This window comes from Oncorhynchus kisutch, linkage group LG6, assembly GCF_002021735.2.
Source record: "Oncorhynchus kisutch isolate 150728-3 linkage group LG6, Okis_V2, whole genome shotgun sequence".
Classification (NCBI taxonomy): domain Eukaryota; kingdom Metazoa; phylum Chordata; class Actinopteri; order Salmoniformes; family Salmonidae; genus Oncorhynchus; species Oncorhynchus kisutch.
In genome coordinates, this window is record NC_034179.2 from 56013913 (window position 1) to 56033923 (window position 20011).

The window sequence follows — 20011 nt, forward strand, 5'->3', positions numbered from 1 at the left end:
ATCAGGTTATTGGGTACCTCCCTGACCAAGGCTCTTCTCCCCCGATTGCTCAGTTTGGCTGTGTGGACAGCTCTAGGAAGAGTCTTGGTTGATCCAAATTCCATTCATTTCATTTAAGAATGATGGAAGCCACTGTGTTCTCTTCAAATGTTATTTGTCACATGCGTCAAATACAATAGGTGTAGGCCTTACATTGACGAATGTGTGTGAAAAATAACAAATAACTAAAGAGCAACAACAAAATAACAGTAACGAGGCTATATACAGGGGGTACCGGTACAGAGTCAATGTGCGGAGGCACAGGTTAGTCGAGTTACTATGTACAGTACCAGTCAAAAGTTTGTACACACCTACTCATTCAAGGGTTTTTCTTTAGTTTTACTATTTTCTACATTGTAGAAAAAGAGATGGCAGAGTGAAGGAAAAGCAGCCAACAAGTGCTCAGTATATGTGGGAACTCTTTCAAGATTATTGGAAAAGCATTCCAGGTAAAGCTGGTTGAGAGAATGCCAAGAGTGTGCAAAGCTGTCTCCAAGACAAAGGGTGGCTACTTTGAAGAATCTCAAATATAAATAATATTTGGATTTGTTTAAAACTTTTTTGGTTACTTCTTCCATATGTGTTATTTCATAGTTTTGATGTCTTCACTATTATTCGACAATGTAGAAAATAGTAAACATAAAGAAAAACCATTGAATGAGTAGGTGTGTCCAAACTTTTGACTGTACATGTAGGTAGAGGTAAAGTGACTATGCATAGATAATAAACAGAGTGTAGCAGCAGCTACAGCAGCTAGTACAGGTAGCCATTTGATAAACTGTTCAGTAGTCTTATGGCTAGGGAGTTCAAGCTGTTTAGAAGCCTTTTGGACCTAGACTTGGTGCACTGGTACTGCTTGCCGTGCAGTAGTAGAGAGAACAGTCTATGACTAGGGTGGCTGGAGTCTTTGGCAATTTTTAGGGCTTTCCTCTGCCACTGCCTGGTATAGAGGTCCTGGATGGCAGGAAGCTTGGCCCCAGTGATGTACTGGGCCGTACGCACTACCCTCTGTAGATCTGAGGACCCATGCCGATTCTTTTCAGTCTCCTGAGGGTGAACAGGCATTGTCCTGCCCTCTTCACAGCCACAACTGTCAGTAAGAGTGTCCATCATTGAGTCTTTGAATGAAGAGATGGAGATAAAACTGTCCAATTTGAGTGTTTTTTGCAGCTCGTTCCAGTCGCTAGCTGCAGTGAACTGAAAAGAATAGCGACACAGGGATGTGTGTGCTTTGGGGACCTTTAACAGAATGTGACTGGCAGAACAGGTGTTGTTTGTGGAGGATGAGGGCTGCAGTAGGAGAGGATCTGCAGAGAAGAATGGGAGAAACTCCCCAAATACAGATGTGCCAAGCTTGTAGCGTCATACCCAAGAAGACTTGATGCTGTAATCACTACCAAAGGTGCTTCAACAAAGTACTGAGTAAAGGGTCTGAATACTTAAGTAAACGTGATATCAGTTTTTATTTGTAAAATGTCTAAAAACCAGATTTTCTTTATTTGTATTAATTCCATTATTTTAATTTTTAGATTTGCTTGTGTTGTTAGATATTACTGCACATTTGGAGCTAGGAACATAATCATTTCGCTACACCCACAATAGCATCTGTTAAATATGTGTATGTGATCAATAACATTTGATTTGATTTGATTCACGGCCCCTGGGGCAAAATAAGTTTGACACCCCTGACGTAAAGTCTATCAAGCCATTATCATTGTGTAATTGAAAGACACTCTGTCACCAGATTTTCAGGGATGTGCATCGGCCTTCAGTTTGACCTTCTCCTCATTGTCAAAGTTGTATTCACCTTGCTTATGATACCTGATATAACTATGGATAAATACTGTAAATATGTGCCATTTGTGGACAGGACAGGTGCACAGAGTTGGTGATCCTGAAACATCTCAAACCTTCTCAAAGACAGAAACAGGCACTGAGGCACACTGACCTGATGGCCATTACAATGGTCATGACTGTCAGATACAGAAAGGATACCCTTATGATGTATTTTGCATCATATTATGCTGCGTTTTGCATCATACAGGGATGATTTCTGTATTTTGAACATTACATATCTTGAAAACATGATCGCTGACGAGCAAAAAAAATAGGGATTATGCCAACAATGAACAAATTAAACAAATAACAAAAGTTCATTTTTGGGTGGATTTCTTTCTTTAAGCACAGGCAGCATAGAAATAGCACACATAGAACAGATCTACCGCTTTTTATACTTGCTTTCAATGAGAATGACCCAAAAAGTAACATATTGCAGTATTAATTTATTTTTTACTCCGCTGTCAAGAGAGGGGGCCGCTAAAATGTTTTGCTCTGACTGCATGAGTAGGTATGGATGTCATTATACAGACCACAAGAGCCAAGAGCGGTCCCTCATGATGAGTTCAGAATTTTTTGTGGCCCCACCCCATCAAAGTTGCCCATCCCTGGTCTAGAGGGTTTATTGCATGTGATAACTTCATGCAGGAGAGAGGCAGCCGTTGTCACGCCCTGACCTGAGTATTCTTTGCTTTCTTTATATGTTTTGGTTAGGTCAGGGTGTGACATGGGTGATGTATGTGTTTTGTACTGTCTAGGGGTTTTGTAGGTTTATGTGGTTGTTTACCATCTAGGTGTTTATGTATGTCTATGGTTGCATAGATTGGTTCTCAATTAGAGGCAGCTGTTTATCGTTGTCTCTGATTGGGAACCATATTTAGGCAGCCATCTTCTTTGGGTATTTCGTGGGTTATTGTCTATGTGATGTTGCATGTTTGCACTCAGTTTTGATAGCGGTCACGGTCGTCTTGTTATTTTGTTTATTTAGTGTACTTTGTGTTTTTTCGTCTTTCATTAAAAAGATGTATTCACATCACGCTGCGCTTTGGTCTCCTCACTACGACGAGCGTGACAGAATAACCCACCAACAATGGCCCAAGCAGCGTGGTAACGGCCAGCAGCAGCAGCAGCGGCAAAGCACGCAGGACTCATGGACTTGGGAGGAGATTCTGGACGGCGAAGGACCCTGGGCACAGCCAGGGGAATATCGCCGCCCCAAAGCAGAGCTGGAGGCAGCGAAAGCAGAGAGACGCCGGAATGAGGAGGCAGCACGGCAGCGTGGATGGAAGCCCGAGAGGCAGCCCCAAAAATGTATTGGGGGGGTAGGAGACCTGCGCCAACTTCCTGTGCTTACCGGAGAGAGAGAGGGACCGGGCAGGCACCGTGTTATGCGGTGGAGCGCACAGTCTCTCCAGTGTGTGTGCATAGCCCGGTGCGGTACATTCCAGCTCCTCGTAATGGCTGGGCTAGAGTGGGCATCGAGCCAGGTGCCATGAAGCCGGCTTTACGCATCTGGTCTCCAGTGCGTCTCCTCGGGCCGGCATACATGGCACCAGCCTTACGGATGGTGTCCCCGGTTCGCCAGCACAGCCCCGTGCGGGCTATTCCACCTCGCCGCACTGGCCTGGCTACCGGGAGCATTCAACCAGGTAAGGTTGGGAATGCTCAGTGCTCAAGAGCTCCAGTGCGCCTACATGGTCCGGTCTATCCAGTGCCACCTCCATGCGCCAGAGTCTCCCGTCTGTCCGGAGCCGCCAGAGTCTCCCGTCTGTCCGGAGCCGCCAGAGTCTCCCGTCTGTCCGGAGCCGCCAGAGTCTCCCGTCTGTCCGGAGCCGCCAGAGTCTCCCGTCTGTCCGGAGCCGCCAGAGTCTCCCGTCTGTCCGGAGCCGCCAGAGTCTCCCGTCTGTCCGGAGCCGCCAGAGTCTCCCGTCTGTCCGGAGCCGCCAGAGTCTCCCGTCTGTCCGGAGCCGCCAGAGTCTCCCGTCTGTCCGGAGCCGCCAGAGTCTCCCGTCTGTCCTGAGCCGCCAGAGTCTCCCGTCTATCCTGAGCCGCCAGCCAACCAGGAGCTGCCAGAGCCGTAACAGCAATGCTAGAGTCGCCCTCCTGTCCGGAGCCGCCAGAGTCGCTCCTCAGTCCAGAGGTGCCTTTCCGTCCAGTGGCGCTCTCTGCGATGATCTTCAGTCCAGGGCCCGCTGCGAGGGTCCCCGCTCCTGAGGCGCCACCTAAGTGGACTAAGACTGAGATAGAGCAGGGTCCACGTCCCGCACCCGAGCCGCCGCAGTGAAAGAGGCCCACCCGAACCCTCCCTTTTAGATTAGGTTTTTGCGGCCGGAGTCTGCACCTTTGTGGGGGGGTACTGTCACGCCCTGACCTGAGTGTTCTTTGATTTCTTTATATATTTTGGTTAGGTCAGGGTGTGACATGGGTGATGTATGTGTTTTTGTACTGTCTAAGGGTTTTGTAGGTTTATGGGCTTGTTTACCATCTAGGTGTTTATGTATGTCTATGGTTGCCTAGATTGGTTCTCAATTAGAGGCAGCTGTTTATCGTTGTCTCTGATTGGGAACCATATTTAGGCAGCCATCTTCTTTGGGTATTTCGTGGGTTATTGTCTATGTGATGTTGCATGTTTACACTCAGTTTTGATAGCGATCACGTTAGTCTTGTTATTTTGTTTGTTTAGTGTACTTCGTGTTTTTTCGTCTTTCATTAAAAAGATGTATTCACATCTTGGTCTCCTCACTACGACGATCGTGATAGCCGTGATTATATTTTATTTTTGATAATTGTGTAGCTGGGAGATTGATTCATTTCAGTTTGACCTTTCATGCCTACTTTTTTATTGAAACAGTTTTTATTAACTATGTCTGTTGCTGATTATTATTACAGTATAATAACTATAAGTTGAAAATATTATGTTACGTTTCAAACCATACAGTATGTAGAGCAGCAGTAGTAAGAACCTTACAGGGGAATTGAGAAAAATACGAGGAAATGTATTATGCAGCAGCAGAAAAAGAGTACAAAGTGGTTGTTTAATTGAATATATCCACATTATCAGTCACACTGGTATTCAGTACAGTATGAATGGCCATGGCCCTAAGACTGCTTGGACTGTATCAGAGCAAGTGCGCCTCTGCAAGACCCCCCCCCCCCCCCTTAGCAGTGTACATTTGCCCATTTCTAAGTTATTTGTCTATACCCTTTTCTCAAAAGGTACTAGAAATGAGCATTTAAAAGTTTGGGGGCATACACCGAGACCCGAGGAGCAAAATGCGTCAACCCCCAATGTCAGAATCACTCCTACACCCCTGCGCACACACAGATGCAATGATGGGTGTCTAACAAAATACATATAATGTGCTAAATGAGGGGATGGGGCTCACATGCATGATGGCTCTCGTAGTTCTCTCAGGTATTGTCAGACCCCATGAATGCAGTAGTCCTTATATTTCCTCTGACAGTGGTTCCTCTTCTTACCATTGCCCTTTCTCTTGCCCTCCCTTCTCCTGTCTGTGAAGGGAGCCACGGGCAGAACTTTCAGTTTGGTGGAAAATGCCACTGGAGATGAGCGGGAGAGGAAAGTAAAGTACAATGTATTTATACAATATAATATACACTGAGTATACAAAACATTAAGAACACCTGCTCTTTCCATAACATAGACTGACCAGGTAAATCTATGATCCCTTATTGATGCCACTTGTTAAATCCCCTTCACTCAGTGTAGATGAGCTGGAGGAGACAGGCTAAAGAAGGATTTTTAAGCCTTGAGACAATTGAGACATGGATTGTGTATGTGTGCCATTCAGAGGGTGAACGGGCAAGACAAAAACATGTATGCGCCTTTGAACAGGGTATGGTAGTAGGTGTATCAAGAATGGTCCTCAGACCAAAGTTCATCCAGCCAACTTGTGGAAAGCTATCGACACCTAGAGTCCGTGCCCTGAAAAATGGAGGCTGTTCTGAGAGAAGGGGGGGGGGGGTGCAACTCAATATTAGAAAGGTGTTCTTTTTGCTTGGTATACTCAGTTGTATATGGTCCATTTACATTGTAAATAGGTTTACTACTAAACTATGTGAATCTTTGCAAACAGTTTCCAGTTTCAGAGAGGCTGATGAATACGTACAGTATTTATAAACTGTGGTAACCTACTGTACCTCTTGGAAAGTGCATTTCATAATCCCCAGACAGATGGTCATCTTCACCATGTTCATAATAGTATTCGTCCTCCCTGTCATATTCCACCCGTTCGTCTGTTATTTTGTTATCATTGTGGAGGAGACTGTCCACAGATATCTGGGCAGGGACTTACCTTCGTGCCCGTCAATGGCATTGACAGAGGCACCACTGGATAGCCTGAAAGACACTGGAGACACACATTTATTTGAATACTATTCGGGAATAAGTTTGAACGCAGCCACACAAGGTAATCCCTCCCGAGTGACAGCAAAAATAGTCAGAGGAAACATATGCTCTGACTCCAGTTAATTTACATTTTAATACTAGAATATACACCTATTTTACAATCATGTTATGTTTATAATAATCATATATTCCTAGAGTATACAGTAGTGGACAAACATTTTGAGAATGACAGATATACATTTTCACAAAGTCTGCTGCCTCAGTGTGTATGGTGGCAATTTGCATATACTCCAGAATGTTATGAAGAGTGATCAGATGAATTGCAAAGTCCCTCCTTGCCATGCAAATGAACTGAATCCCCAATAAACATTCCACTGCATTTCAGCCCTGCCACAAAAGGACCAGCTGACATCATGTCAGTGATTCTCTCATTAGCACAGGTGTGAGGAAGGCTGGAGATCACTCTGTCATGCTGATTGAGTTCGAATAACAGACTGGAAGCTTCAAAAGGAGGGTGGTGCTTGGAATCATTGTTCTTCCTCTGTCAACCATGGTTACCTGCTAGGAAACACGTGCCGTCATCATTGCATTGCACAAAAAGGGCTTCACAGGCAAGGATATTGCTGCCAGTAAGATTGCGCCTAAATCAAACATTTATCAGATCATCAAGAACTTCAAGGAGAGCGGTTCAATTGTTGTGAAGAAGGCTTCAGGGCGCCCAAGAAAGTCCAGCAAGCGCCAGGACCGTCTCCTAAAGCTGATTCAGCTGCGGGATCGGGGCACCACCAGTACAGAGCTTGCTCAGGAATGGCAGCAGGCAGATGTGAGTGCATCTGCACGCACAGTGAGGTGAAGACTTTTGGAGGATGGCCTGGTGTCAAGAAGGGCAGCAAAGAAGCCACTTCTCTCTAGGAAAAACATCAGGGACAGACTGATATTCTGCAAAAGGTGCAGGGATTGGACTGCTGAGGACTGGGCTAAAGTCATTTTCTCTGATGAATCCCCTTTCCAACTGTTTGGAGCATCCGGAAAAAAGCTTGTCCGGAGAAGACAAGGTGAGCGATACCATCAGTCCTGTGTCATACCAACAGTAAAGCATCCTGAGACCATTCATGTGTGGGGTCGCTTCTCAGTCAAGAGAGTGGGCTCACTCACAATTTTGACAAAGAACACAGCCATGAATAAAAAATGGTACCAACACATCCTCCGAGAGCAACTTCTCCCAACCATCCAGGAACAGTTTGGTGACGAACAATGCCTTTTCCAGCATGATGGAGCACCTTGCCATAAGGCAAAATTATAACTAAGTGGCTCGGGGAACAAAACATCGATATTTTGGGTCCATGGCCAGGAAACTCCCCAGACCTTAATCCCATTGAGAACTTGTGGTCAATCCTCAAGAGGCGGGTGGACAAACAAAACCCCACAAATTTTGACAAACTCCATGCATTAATTATGCAAGAATGGGCTGCCATCAGTCAGGCGTGGCCCAGAGTTAATTGACAGCATGCCAGGGCGGATTGCAGAGGTCTCGAAAAAGAAGGGTCAACAATGCAAATATTGACTCTTTGCATCAACTTAATGTAATTGTCAATAAAAGCCCTTGACACGTATGAACTGCTTGTAATTATACTTCAGTATTCCAAAGTAACATCTGACAAAAATATCTAGAAACTGAAGCAGCAAACTTTGTGGAAATTAGTATTTGTGTCATTCTCAAAACTTTAGGCCATGACTGTACACCCATGATTCGCCTATACGTTGTTATAACTATAGGCGGGGCTATATAATATAACCTACCCCCAAGATAAACAGACCGCTGCAACATTGTAACAGTCCCAACTCACTCACCTGATCTATGGAAAATAAAAAGCACAAATCGATATGTTCATTGCTGTTTATTTTTGAGCTACTGAAAATAAACTCAATGCGCCATAAACCTTAACTCACTTCCACAGCACCATATAGGTCAGGTATGTCCATTAGAGAAGCAGCGACACCTTTATCACAGTGCTTGGCACAGAATTTGGGAAAAGAACTGTTCATTCCCCAGTGGCGCAATAACCCTACGGATGTTACCACCCAATGATTCATGGCCACACGTTTCAATAACAGAGGCAGAGCCTAAACTGTAAAGTATGAATTTCATGGCATATACACTACATATACAAAAGTATGTGGACTGCCCTTGAAATTAGTTTCAGCCACACCAGTTGCTGACAGGTGAATAACTGCGAGCCAGGCCCAATCGCCCTACCTCACTAACGCTCGTGGTTGAATAGAAGCAAGTCCCTGCAGCAATGTTAGAACATCTAGTGGAAAGCCTTCCCAGAAGAATGGAGGCTGTTCTAGAAGCAAAGTGGTAACCAACTCCAAATTAATGCCCAAGAATTTGGAAAGAGATGTTCAACGAGCAGTTATCCACATACTTGGTCATGTACAGTATCATATTGGCCAAGTCAATGATGGACATTAAAATTTTACTTCTGACAATATGGAGACACCACTGTCATGAGATAATTCGCTGCATTATCCTATAAAGGAATCCTTTACAGTAGACCTAATAGTCATGACGGAGTCAAAAAAAAACTAAAAACATTTGAAGACTTTAAATGTGTGAGGATAGAAGTTGATAGAATATTATCAAAAAACATGGACCAGGATGTGATTACTGAAAAGCAAGGCAGGCACATTAACAGGTTGGCACAAATACTAGTGCGCATTCTGTAGGCCGTGGCTAGGTTTTCTACAACGCTCTGAGCTCGAGGTTCTTACAGGTGTGAGGTGGTATGCACCTTTCACTACTGAATGGTGCTTCTAAACTCCTCAACATTGCTTAAGATAACACCATAACTAGACCATAGGGGCCCCTGGAATGGATTAGCCTACAAAGCGCAACAACCGAAGAAAGTGCCGCCCAGTGCTAGAATGGGGCATATAGGGATGGCAGTGTTTTTCTGCAATTGAGAATACTTTATTACAGTACTCTCCTTTAGCTGCACCTGGGAAACTGTTCCATGTTGTTTAATCCTACACCACTATAATGTGCCCCAAAATATATTGCTTTATAAGAATGAGACAAAAAATAAAAATCTGTGAATAAATGTTTATTAATGATGCCCATTAGCAGAATCAAAACAGTGAGCGGGGATGAGACATCTATTACAAGGTTTAAAACAGCAACCAAAAATAATATCCTGTTTATAAAAAGCAAATTCAACATGCCCTTTTAACATTATAAAAATCCCTCTGGCTCTAACTAAGTTTATAGGAACCATGAAAAAGGAGCAGAACATTTTTGCAGACTCACGAGGAGTCATTACAAGCAGTCATGATTACCATATTTACAAAAGGACACGTGGCTTCACAAACAGCATCCAGTCATTCAGAGTTGAACTACAGGTATAACAAGGGTGGAACCAAAATCCTTCACCCTGCGCTGTCTCATTCACAAAACCAAAAACATAACATACGGGCTCCAATGACAAGGTTAAGAAAGGCCGGGGTAAAAACGTCTTCCCCCCAGCTTTCATACATTAGAGCTATACCACTCCAATCTGTACAAAATCTGTAACCATCTCGAAAAATAATTTCGCCAACAGCGAAGAACCCCCTGGATCTCCTACATGCCCCACCCGGCTCCCATGCTCATGCTGCCATTCATGCCCATGGAGCCACGGCTGCTGCCATAGTAACTGCTGCTCATCCCGCTCTGATTACCTAACAGGAGAAAGAAATATCCACATTAGGACCGTTGCAGGCTTACCTTCTCCAAAAACAAACTATGCAACAATGGTAAAATGTAAACAAGATAGCAGACACGTCATTGAGACATTTTGACACAGCGGCGCTACTGTAGATAGCAAATGTCTTCTACACTATTTTGCTAACAAAATGTAAACAATTTTAGCTGGCTAGCTAATCTTGGTTAAACATAGGGCAAAACAATTATTTAAAGTTATTTAGTCTCCGCAAAACTCTTTGCTAGCAAACGTGACACCGTCTCAATAACGAAGGCGTTCTATGACGATGTCTCCACTTTCCTAGCGATATATTTTGGTAAGAGATGCAAATATTGAACTGTCAGGCCAAGAGTTATTCTCATCTGATATGGAGTTTAAAAAATTAAAATAATAGGGCTTAATAATGTTAACTAGGGCTGTGGCAGTCATTAAATTCTGTCAACCGGAGACTGTCAAGCACTAACAGCTGGTCTCACGGTAATTGACCGTTAATTAACAAAAAATAATTTTGCATCTCCTGGCTTTCATGCAATGGTCTGCGTCACTGGCATGTAGGCTAAGAAATATTTTTTGTTTCAAAGTTTAACAAATCCACTTAATATGGCCTACACCATCGCAAACACATTTTAGACAGGTCTAAAGATGTGATCTAGTAGAACATTAAACACTCTTGACAGCCTGATATGGCTGTGGGCTACACTAGCTAATTTAGCAGAAAAGATATGCTTAGAATTCAGTGGCATTATTTTATAGTATTTAGAAAACAATTGAACGTCGCTGAATAAAATAGGATATTTTCACCAAATGATTCCCCAGAAAGTGCGCACACGTCCTTTTCTACATTTTGTTCCATTACAGCCTTACTCTAAAATCTACACACAATACCTCATAATGACTAGACAAAAACAGGTTTAGACCTGTGCAAATGAAAAAAAATAAACCAATCACATTTACAAAAGTATTCAGACCCTTTACTCAGTACTTTGTTTAAGCACCTTTGGCAGAAATTACATCCTCATGTCTTCTTGGGTATGACGCTACAAGCATGGCACACCTGTATTTGGACAGTTTCTCCCATTCTTCTCTGCAGATCCTCAAGCTCTGTCAGGTTGGATGGGGAGCGTCGCTGTACAGCTATTTTCCGGTCTCTCCAGAGATGTTCGATCGGGTTCTAGTCCAGGCTCTGGCTGGGCCACTCAAGGACATTGAGACTTGTCCCGAAGCCACCCCTGCGTTGACTTGGCTGTGCTTTGAGTCATTGTCCTGTTGGAAGGGTTAACTTCTTCCCAGTCTGAGGTCCTGAGTGCTCTGGAGTAGGGTTTCATCAAGGATCTCTGTATTTTGCTGTTCATCTTTCCATCGATTCTGACTAGTCTCCCAGTCCCTGCTGCTGAACATCCCCACAGCATGATGCTGCCACTGCGCTTCACCGTAGGGATGGTGCCAGTTATCCTCCAAATGCGACGCTTGGCTTCCAGGCCAAAGAGTTCAATCTTGGTTTCATCAGCCAGAGAATATCATTTCTCGTGGTCAGAGTCCTTTAGGTGCCTTTTGGCAAACTCCAAGCAGACTGTCATGTGTCTTTTACTGAGGAATGGCATCTGTCTGGCCACTCCACCATAAACGCCTGATAGGTGGAGTGCTGCAGAGATGGGAGAACCTTCTACAAGGACAGCCATCTCCACAAAGGAACTCTGGAGCACTGTCAGTGACCATTGGGTTCTGTGTCACCTCTCTGACCAAGGCCCTTCTCCATTGATTACTCAGTATGGCCAGGCGGCCAGCTCTAGGGTGGGTGTTGGTGGTTGATGGGGCCACTGTGTTCTTGGGGACTTTCAATGCAGCAGAAATGTGTTGACTTGTTCAACAAAATCTTGCCTCGGAGCTCTAAGTACTATTCCTTCAACCTAATGGCTTGGTTTTTGCTCAGACATGCACCATCAACTATGGACCTTACATAAAACAGGTGTGAGTTTCAAAATCACGTCCAATCAAAAGGAATTTACCACACGTGGACTCCAAATAAGTTGAACAAACGTCAAGGACGATTAATGAAGTACAATTTCGAGCCTCACAGCAAAAGGTCTTAATACTTGTGTGGATAAGGGGTCTGAATACTTCCCAAGTGCACTTTAGGTCAACTTTTGTACTATGAAGATTGTGTCGAGGAACAGATCTGTGGGTGGGTACCAAAAAAACTGCAAATAGCTGTGCAGCAACACTCCCCTCCCCATCCAACCTGACAGAGCTCGAGAGGATCTGCAGAGAAGAATAGGAGAAACTCCCCAAATACAGGTGTTCTAAGCTTGTAGCGTCATACCCAAGAAGACTCGAAGCTGTAATCATTGCCAAAGCTGATTCAACAAAGTACTGAGTCAAGTGTGAATACTTATGTAAATGTGATTTGTTTTTTTATTTCATAACATTTACAGAAATGTCTACAAATGTTAATGGTTTGTCATTATGGGGTATTGTGTGTAGACTGATGAGGAAAACACTTTAGAATAAAGCTGTGACGCAACAAAATGTGGAAGAAGTAAAGGGGTCTGAATGTACTGTATACCACTGGTTAACTTATCCTTCTGTGCAATAAATAAATATTCCAAACATGCTCTGGGACCGTTGTGGGATGCAATAGATCCCCATTTAATACAACCAATCATATTAAAAAAATTTACTTTTAAAAGCAATGATGCTGACGCAACAGATCAGAACATTTAGCTTAAAATGTTGATAAACTATTACGCAATTTCTTCACATAAGCCAGCAATACGAACACGGCAGTAGGCTGTAAGCACGAATGTTCCAAAAAGCAATCAATTAGCGGGAAAACACTTAAAAAGTGACCGCAGATGCAACTATGCATGTAATGCTTTCTTATAAAGGTACATGTTTTTATGGTGAAATAGTTCTTCCCCAACTTGAAACTCACATGCTGCGTATGTATGCCAGCTGGGCTCAAGCGGATTAATGTGCTTCATTTAATTAGTTATTTGGCCACTTTAGGTTTCGAAACAAACCTTGTACAAACATACAGGCCTACGGACGAGACTACATGATTCATGTGACTGATTTGAAGAAAAAAAAAGCACAAAAAAGGCACGAGGTGTTTGCCTAAGTGCACATCATTTAAAAGTGATAGTGTGATGGGTGACAAAAGCCTATTCTTAATTTTGTGTTATATTTACATATGCTGCCAAAGACTATAAGTGTGAAATTAGTTCTGATTTAGGATGGATCATTATCATGCTCCTGTCAGGAACAGGGGCATGGAAAAAATACATACATGTAATGTATGCACTTAATTGTGAATGGAGGACGCTTTTTCTGTGGTTCATTTTCATACCAGCCAGGTAGGCTATAATCCTGTCGTAAAGCAATGTGCTTAATATTAGATAAGTTGATAAATAGGCCTAGCATAGAGGCTATCAAAACTGTACTCACGTAATTACATAGCCTATAGAAATGTTGCACATGTTATTGAAAACATTTGCATTGATGTCAGAGTGATTAGCAGGACAATAGAGGGCCGAGTACCAGGCAGTTAACGAGTTTGGTAGGCTACTAATGACCAGCAGCAGCAGCAGAGCTTGGAGAAGCCTAGTTACCGTGACTAAACGGTCACATGGAATTTGACTGTGGTCATGACACGTGACCGCCGGTGTGACAGTAATAAGGTCACCGCAACAGCCCTAGTAACAACCCTCCTGTGACAGGCAGCAGAGAGCTGACACTTACTGTAATCATTGTACCCCCCCATGCTGGACTGGCTGCTGTAACCACCCGTGTAACCAGCGCTCATCTGCTGGCTGCCTCCATAGGAAGATTGGTTGGCTGTGGAAAATAGAACTCTCAAATAAAATAACAATATGGTGTTTGTCCAATTAATGCCAAAGTCTGCACAAAGAACTCTACCCCCGTTGGCCCAGAATATCCACTTTTATACCTTCATCTATCCCCAACTGAAAATACTCACCCACAGCACTCATCTGGCCACCATAGCCTCCATTACTGCCCCCTGCTGTTGAGTTGAGGAACAACTCAACATAACGGTGCTCTGATAAGGAAGAGCGAGAGGGCAGAGTTACATCAAACTTCTTAATTGGATTAAAAAACAATGGATTTAGGATGCAACTGTCCAGACAGGAAGGGTAAATAAAGTAATATGTAAAGGGCGATGACACATCAAATTACAGCCGACTCACGCATGTTGGCTTTATCCTTTGACATAGCTGCCACAGCATCCTCATGTGTGGCAAACTCCACATCAGCCTCTCCAGTCATCCTTCCATCTGGACCAACCTCGATGTGCACACGCACTGGGTTCAATGGCGAGAAAAACTACATGGGAGAAAATTGAGACAATTAGCATTCCCAGTCAGTGATTGTTCACCTTTCCATCAGTGACTGGCAACAGATGACTGTATAATATGTAACTAGTTCTGGTGCTCACACTGTAGACATCCGTCTCTGTTGCCCGGTAAGGAAGTCCCCTCATGTGCACACAGTGTCCAGTCGTACTCTGAAAACTTGAACCACCATCGCCATAACGATCGGAACCTATAAGTCATCAGGAAAGTCGACAGAGATAGAAAGCTTACAAATAGTTTCACCCACGAAAACATTAGAAATACACAAACTCAAAGTAACTCCAGTATGCTTTCACCCAGAGTTTGGAACCTAAATTATTTTTCAATCGTTTCATTCTGTACAGAACGAAAATCCCCCCCCCGTTCCCAACCAGCAAAATAAAGTTCTGAACTGGTTGAGCCAGCCTGCGTGTGCAGAACGGTACTAGAATTAAAAACATTGTTTACTTAACATGCACTGAAGTTCGCCCATTAATCTCAAACTAATTAAAAATCTCTCCCCATGTTCTGAATCAAGCTTGTACAGTAGCCTATGCTTTGGAGGGGCGAGGGGCAGGTAGCCAGCACAGGCAAACATTTTCAGCTTGCAGGCAAACACTGGACTAAGTTTGAGTGAGGGCTTTGCATAGGCACTTTGTTGCATTTTGTTGTGGGACTAGAAAAAATGTCTCGAAGCTAACATTTAGTTTTTAACTGGTTCCTATAGTTAAAAAAAAATAATAGTTCTGTTTCAGAACAATATGGATCACTTCCGTTCCTGGTTATGTTTCTTCTCCTTGAAAAAGAATGCTGGTCTTGTTCCCTGAACAGGTTCAAACCCTTGCATTCTAATACCCAAAGCGTTCCACAAGAAACATTTTCAGTTTTCCCTTGCTGTTATGTCCCATCACCACTCACCTGAGATTTCCAAAGAAGATAGAACAGAAACCAGAAAAAAAGGTGTAGGATAAAGATGGAAAGGACAAAGCACTTTATTCTCACATAGCCTTTATTCTCACCAGCCTCACCTCCGCCGTAGCCCCCACGGCGCATCCTGTCAAAGGAGCCTCCGCGGCTCATGCCATTGTAGCCACGGCCACCACCACCACCGGGCCTGTCGTAGGGGCCCGGTCTCTGCATGCCACCCATCGTTTTGCGTGGGGGATCGTAATTTGTCCGCACCTCTGCGTCGCTGCTCTTGAATATCTCAATATACCTACAGGCACACAGACAAGCGTTAGGCCAGGGTCCTGGACCCAAAAGGTTTAACGGTTATTGAGGAGAATACTTTACATGGAGCAAAACAAAAAATATCTGCCAGTACTAATGACATAGGTCTGTAGCATGTTCGCCCTGTTGCTCACAGCCATGCATGTCAATCATAGTATCTATAAGCTAATTGATGCCTCTGAAACTATGCATTTTTACTGACCGAACATCGATGTTTCTTTAATTGTTAGGGTTAATGATAAACATAGCCCCTGGAACGTTAAAGTTATTTTCCTGTTGATCTCTTAAATAAACTAGCACTGAGAGGTCAACAAAAAAAACAGAATGAACCATAGAAAATTACACTTGTCAGTGTAGAAATGCCATCATTGACCCCCAGACGACCAAAGCTTTCCTTGTGACTGAAGGATCCATGGTCTAAGGAAGACTGGGTCTCAGTTACACATTGTGTGACATCAGGGTCTGTGGATTAGTGCTGAGTGAAAAATGTTAACTTCTAGAGGGGGGGGACACCATGATATAAAGGTGCATTTTCTTTATAAAAAAAAAAAAAAGAGATGCCACATTTAAATTACATCCAAAATTAGCATATTGGATTGGTGTGTAGATCAATAACATGTGTTTTTATCCAACCCAGTTTAGTGAAATATTGTGAATTCTCTATCTACCAAAGGTGTTTCCTGACCACCTTGAGTGGAAGTCAATCGAAAACTCAAAACAAAGTCCAGGACAATCACTCAGCACTAAAGTATTTTTTGGCAAAAAATAAGCGAATCTCTGAATTCGACGAGGCTATTGTTGATGATCTCATATGGATACATGTATGAATGTCCTTGTTGAATGTGTAGGTTCTTGACATGTGTCATTACGACAGAAGACGATTGTGGCAACAGATGAATACCATAAGAAAAGCAGCTTAACCAGCCAACCATCCATCCCCACCTGTGCCCTATTCTTTCCTTGTGTTTCTTTAGAGCCTTTTCAGCTATATCCTGTGAAGCAAACTGCACGAAGGCCTCCCCCGTACTCCTCCCCTGGAAGTCCACCGGCAATGTTATCCCATTTGGCACGATTTCCAACCCTTCAACCCAAGGACAGATAACCCCAGCGGGGGACATTAAATGACATGCCCATTCAGTGTTGTTGCTCTTTTTCTGCTAAAAACAACAAAATGAAAACACATCAGACACGAGAACCCTATAAAAAGAAAAGCCTCATGAACAGCGAACCAGATGGGTCTCACCATTTTGATCATTAACTTACTTTTTTGTACTTCATTCTGGGAACATAAATGAAATGAAGGGATCCATAGAATATTAGGGAGATATTAAGTTATTATACCAGTTTTGGGTGATGCTACTGCTGAATGTACGGCAGTCTGAATTTAAAGTAACTGCCCAGTGTTTCCAGTTATATATAATTAATTACAATACGAGTGAAATAGCCTTCCTTTACGTAAAAATAAATACATTTCGTGATGAATGGTGTGGGCATACCAACAGCAAAATTGTGTGGGTGTATACCGGTCAATACAAATAAGTAAACACCTGATTGGCCAGCTCAGCCAGTGAGCCAAAGCGACGTCTCGGCCAAAAACATACGAGGAAATCACAAGCATTTACAAAATGGTCTGTTTGATACACGGGCCTGAAGCTGTTTTTTTCTTCTTTCTTTTTTACACATGTATGCTTTGGCCACAAAAAATGAACACAAGCCTTTAAAAGTGATATTCTCACTGGACAGTTACTTTAAGATGAATCCAAAACAGAACTATCCAGCTTTAATCTAATCTGTCTCAGGTATTTTTGACTATCATGTTTATATCAAAGAGTTCAGATGCCAATTCAATGTCAAGAGACCTTTGAGATTAGAATTTTCCTTCAGCCAAATCTTGAACTACAGGCAGTGTATTTTCAAAGTCATGTTGAGATCAACTAAGGATGATTATCTTAAAGCATGTGTCACATGAAGCAATCGGATGCACTATACGTGGCTTGCAAAACAAGATGCATCTGTGTTGCTCAGTGTCAGCCTGCAACTTGGTTGCATTGCATGAAATAAAAATGTGTTCGTACTGCTACAATCCGCAAATGATTGGCAGTCAATAAAATGCCATTTTAATAGTGAATCCAAACGGTTTTGTCCAGTTTCAAATGTAATTGTCCAACATGAACTGCACTAGCTACCTAATCTCGTTTCCAGCTTGGTCAGCTAGCTAGCGTGGTAAAACGTGGTTAGCAAATAGGCTACATTTTGGCTAGCTAGCTAAATTGAACAGCAAGCATGGTCTATATCACTAATGTTAGAATTACCAAATAGTTGGATAAACAAATAATTTATCAAACCATGACGTATGGCAAGATTGGATGTTGCATGCAATTTCAATTGTGTTTGTTTTGCCTAATGTGACAGAGGCTTAAGAATTAATCAGAGTGGAGGGAAAAAGGGAACTAAACACACCTGAGAAGAACTGGACAATCTCCTCCTTGCTACAGCCGAAGGGAAGGCCACGCAGCCGCACAAGCCCATCCCCCTCAGTCTCTGGGCAGTTTGGACCGGTGTGCTTCATGACCCAGTCCATCTCCACATTGTTCGATTTGAATACTGAGGGAAAAAAAATGAATGTGAGGATTCTTTGGCATCTAATCCTCTCCCAGAACATGATGTTGGCACAATCACCTTAAAAGACAAGTCACTACTGGAACAGGGAGACAAAACCTTAATACCTTCCACATATCTGTGACCCAGGGTCTCTCGGTCTTTCTTGACGGCAATCTTCAGGTCGTCCTCCGACTCCAGCTCTACGAAGGCCTCTCCGCTTGGCCTGCCCTCGCGAGTGTAGGTGAAATGGATGCTTGTGCCGTTGTTTGCAACTTTACAATCTGGAATATTTTATACCAATTTAGTCACCTGAAAATAGGTCAGACTTCCTTACATTTAACAATATAAGTAGCCAGGTTCTTACCAGAGAAAAATCTTGACACTTCATCCACAGCGCAAGACCAGGGAAGGCCACGAATGCGCACCACAAATCCCTCTCCATCTGCCATGGTTGGTTTATGGTCAGTCAGCCCCTTGAGACAGAATCGACAAGTTACTTACTATACAGTCACATCTTGATGGGCTAATATTTAATGAAAATGTCCATATGCCAGATGACCATGTAGTTAAGGGTAGTAGCTAAATATAAATTGGCCAGCTGGCAAGAGTGCCAGACTTTGTTCTCCTTGGTAGTCTGTGGTTCAGCAAACGGGTCAGGACTACACCATCTGGGTAGCCAAAAGGCCGGCAGATGGTGACACACAACATCCTGAACTAGCAATAGACACTGTAGCATGGTGGTGGAAAAGAAAGTATGCATCGTTTCCCCGACTTCTCACCATTATATCGCGTTAAATGAGGAAATCGACGGATTTCAAATGACATTTTATTTGTCACATACACGTTTAGCAGATGTTTTCGCGGGTGTTGCGAAATGCTTGTATTTGCAGCCTGAATGGAGAATGTTTTATGTACGAACCGGTCCACTGGGGATAATAGCCGGTTGAAAATATTACCATCGGATGATAAGATAAAACGACTCAATATCGCCACCTGCCGGGATTTGGCTTTTAGAGGTAAAGCCAGCGCGCATCACTCAATATCGTCAAAGCAGAAATCGAAAAACGCAGAATCTGAATCAATTTAATTTGGGAAAGACTAGGTACTACGTTAAGAAATCGAAACAATGTATTCAACACTTTCATCAATGGGCATAGCCATTTGAGTTGCTAACTAAACAGTAACATTTCTTTATTTTAATGGGCTGGCCTAAAAAAAAAAAAAAAGCAACTAGGCGGCTCGCGAACATTTTAATGAATGAGTATAGTTAGGTAGTTAATATTATCAGTTGTTAACCTCTGATATTATTCTCTTGGACGCATGTTATCTAAACTATCAAGTATGTAAGTGCCTGAATCATAATTTACGAAACCAGCAACAATAGTTTGCAATCATTCTTTACTAGTCTTAAACACGTTACTGGCTAGTTAGACAAAGCATGCTATCGGCACGCAGACAAACACGTCGCAGGCCTCAAGGCTTATCCAGTAATCGACGTCAGTCTACAATTAGAAAACTCAAGTATAAATACTTGAATCATACATTCTTACAAATGCATTAACTTAGCTAACATTTCATCTTTAAAATAATGCAACCTAAAATGAAAATACCTTGATTTCTTTTTTTCTGATTAAGTGGGTGTTCGGCGATAGCTGCTGTCTGGACTTGCGTTCCACTTTTGCGCATGCGACGTGCACCACCGGAAACGCAAAGCCTTCTTCTTTTTTGGGTTGGCATCCAATATTTTGCATTACCGCCCCCAGCTGGACTATAATATAAATCCATCAGACTTTGTGATTCAAAAGGGGAAAAGGAGAAAAAAATAACAATTATACAAAAATACA

General features: G+C 43.0%; 1 protein-coding gene across 5 annotated transcripts; it reads right to left on the minus strand.

The window, feature by feature from the left end:
* Window positions 1-9335: 9335 nt before the first annotated feature.
* LOC109893015 (heterogeneous nuclear ribonucleoprotein H-like) lies at window positions 9336-19952 on the minus strand. 5 transcript variants are annotated; one of them, XM_020485994.2, is made up of 11 exons: window positions 19778-19952; window positions 18532-18640; window positions 18293-18448; window positions 18027-18170; window positions 16509-16647; window positions 15365-15552; window positions 14441-14547; window positions 14193-14328; window positions 13964-14044; window positions 13726-13821; window positions 9336-9964 (listed from the first exon to the last, which is right to left on the minus strand). In XM_020485994.2, exons 1-11 carry the CDS (start codon window positions 19916-19918, stop codon window positions 9867-9869), a joined length of 1395 nt encoding a protein of 464 aa, XP_020341583.2. In that variant the 5' UTR covers window positions 19919-19952; the 3' UTR covers window positions 9336-9866. The 5 variants fall into 5 exon arrangements, with proteins under 5 accessions (XP_020341583.2, XP_020341582.2, XP_031682838.1 ...); XM_020485993.2 differs by having other exon boundaries at window positions 15356-15552; XM_020485995.2 differs by having other exon boundaries at window positions 9860-9968; window positions 15356-15552.
* Between the last annotated feature and the right edge of the window lie 59 nt (window positions 19953-20011).

Bases quoted from the DNA above. Each gene is read 5' to 3' on its own strand.
- LOC109893015 (XM_020485993.2), bottom strand. From the start codon at position 19,918: ATGCAAAATATTGGATGCCAACCCAAAAAAGAAGAAGGCTTTGCGTTT. The intron at 18,449-18,531 runs GTAAGAACCTGG...AAAATATTCCAG, and splicing joins AGTGTCAAGATTTTTCTCTG to ATTGTAAAGTTGCAAACAAC. The intron at 14,045-14,192 runs GTGAGTCGGCTG...CTTCCTTATCAG, and splicing joins AAAGGATAAAGCCAACATGC to AGCACCGTTATGTTGAGTTG.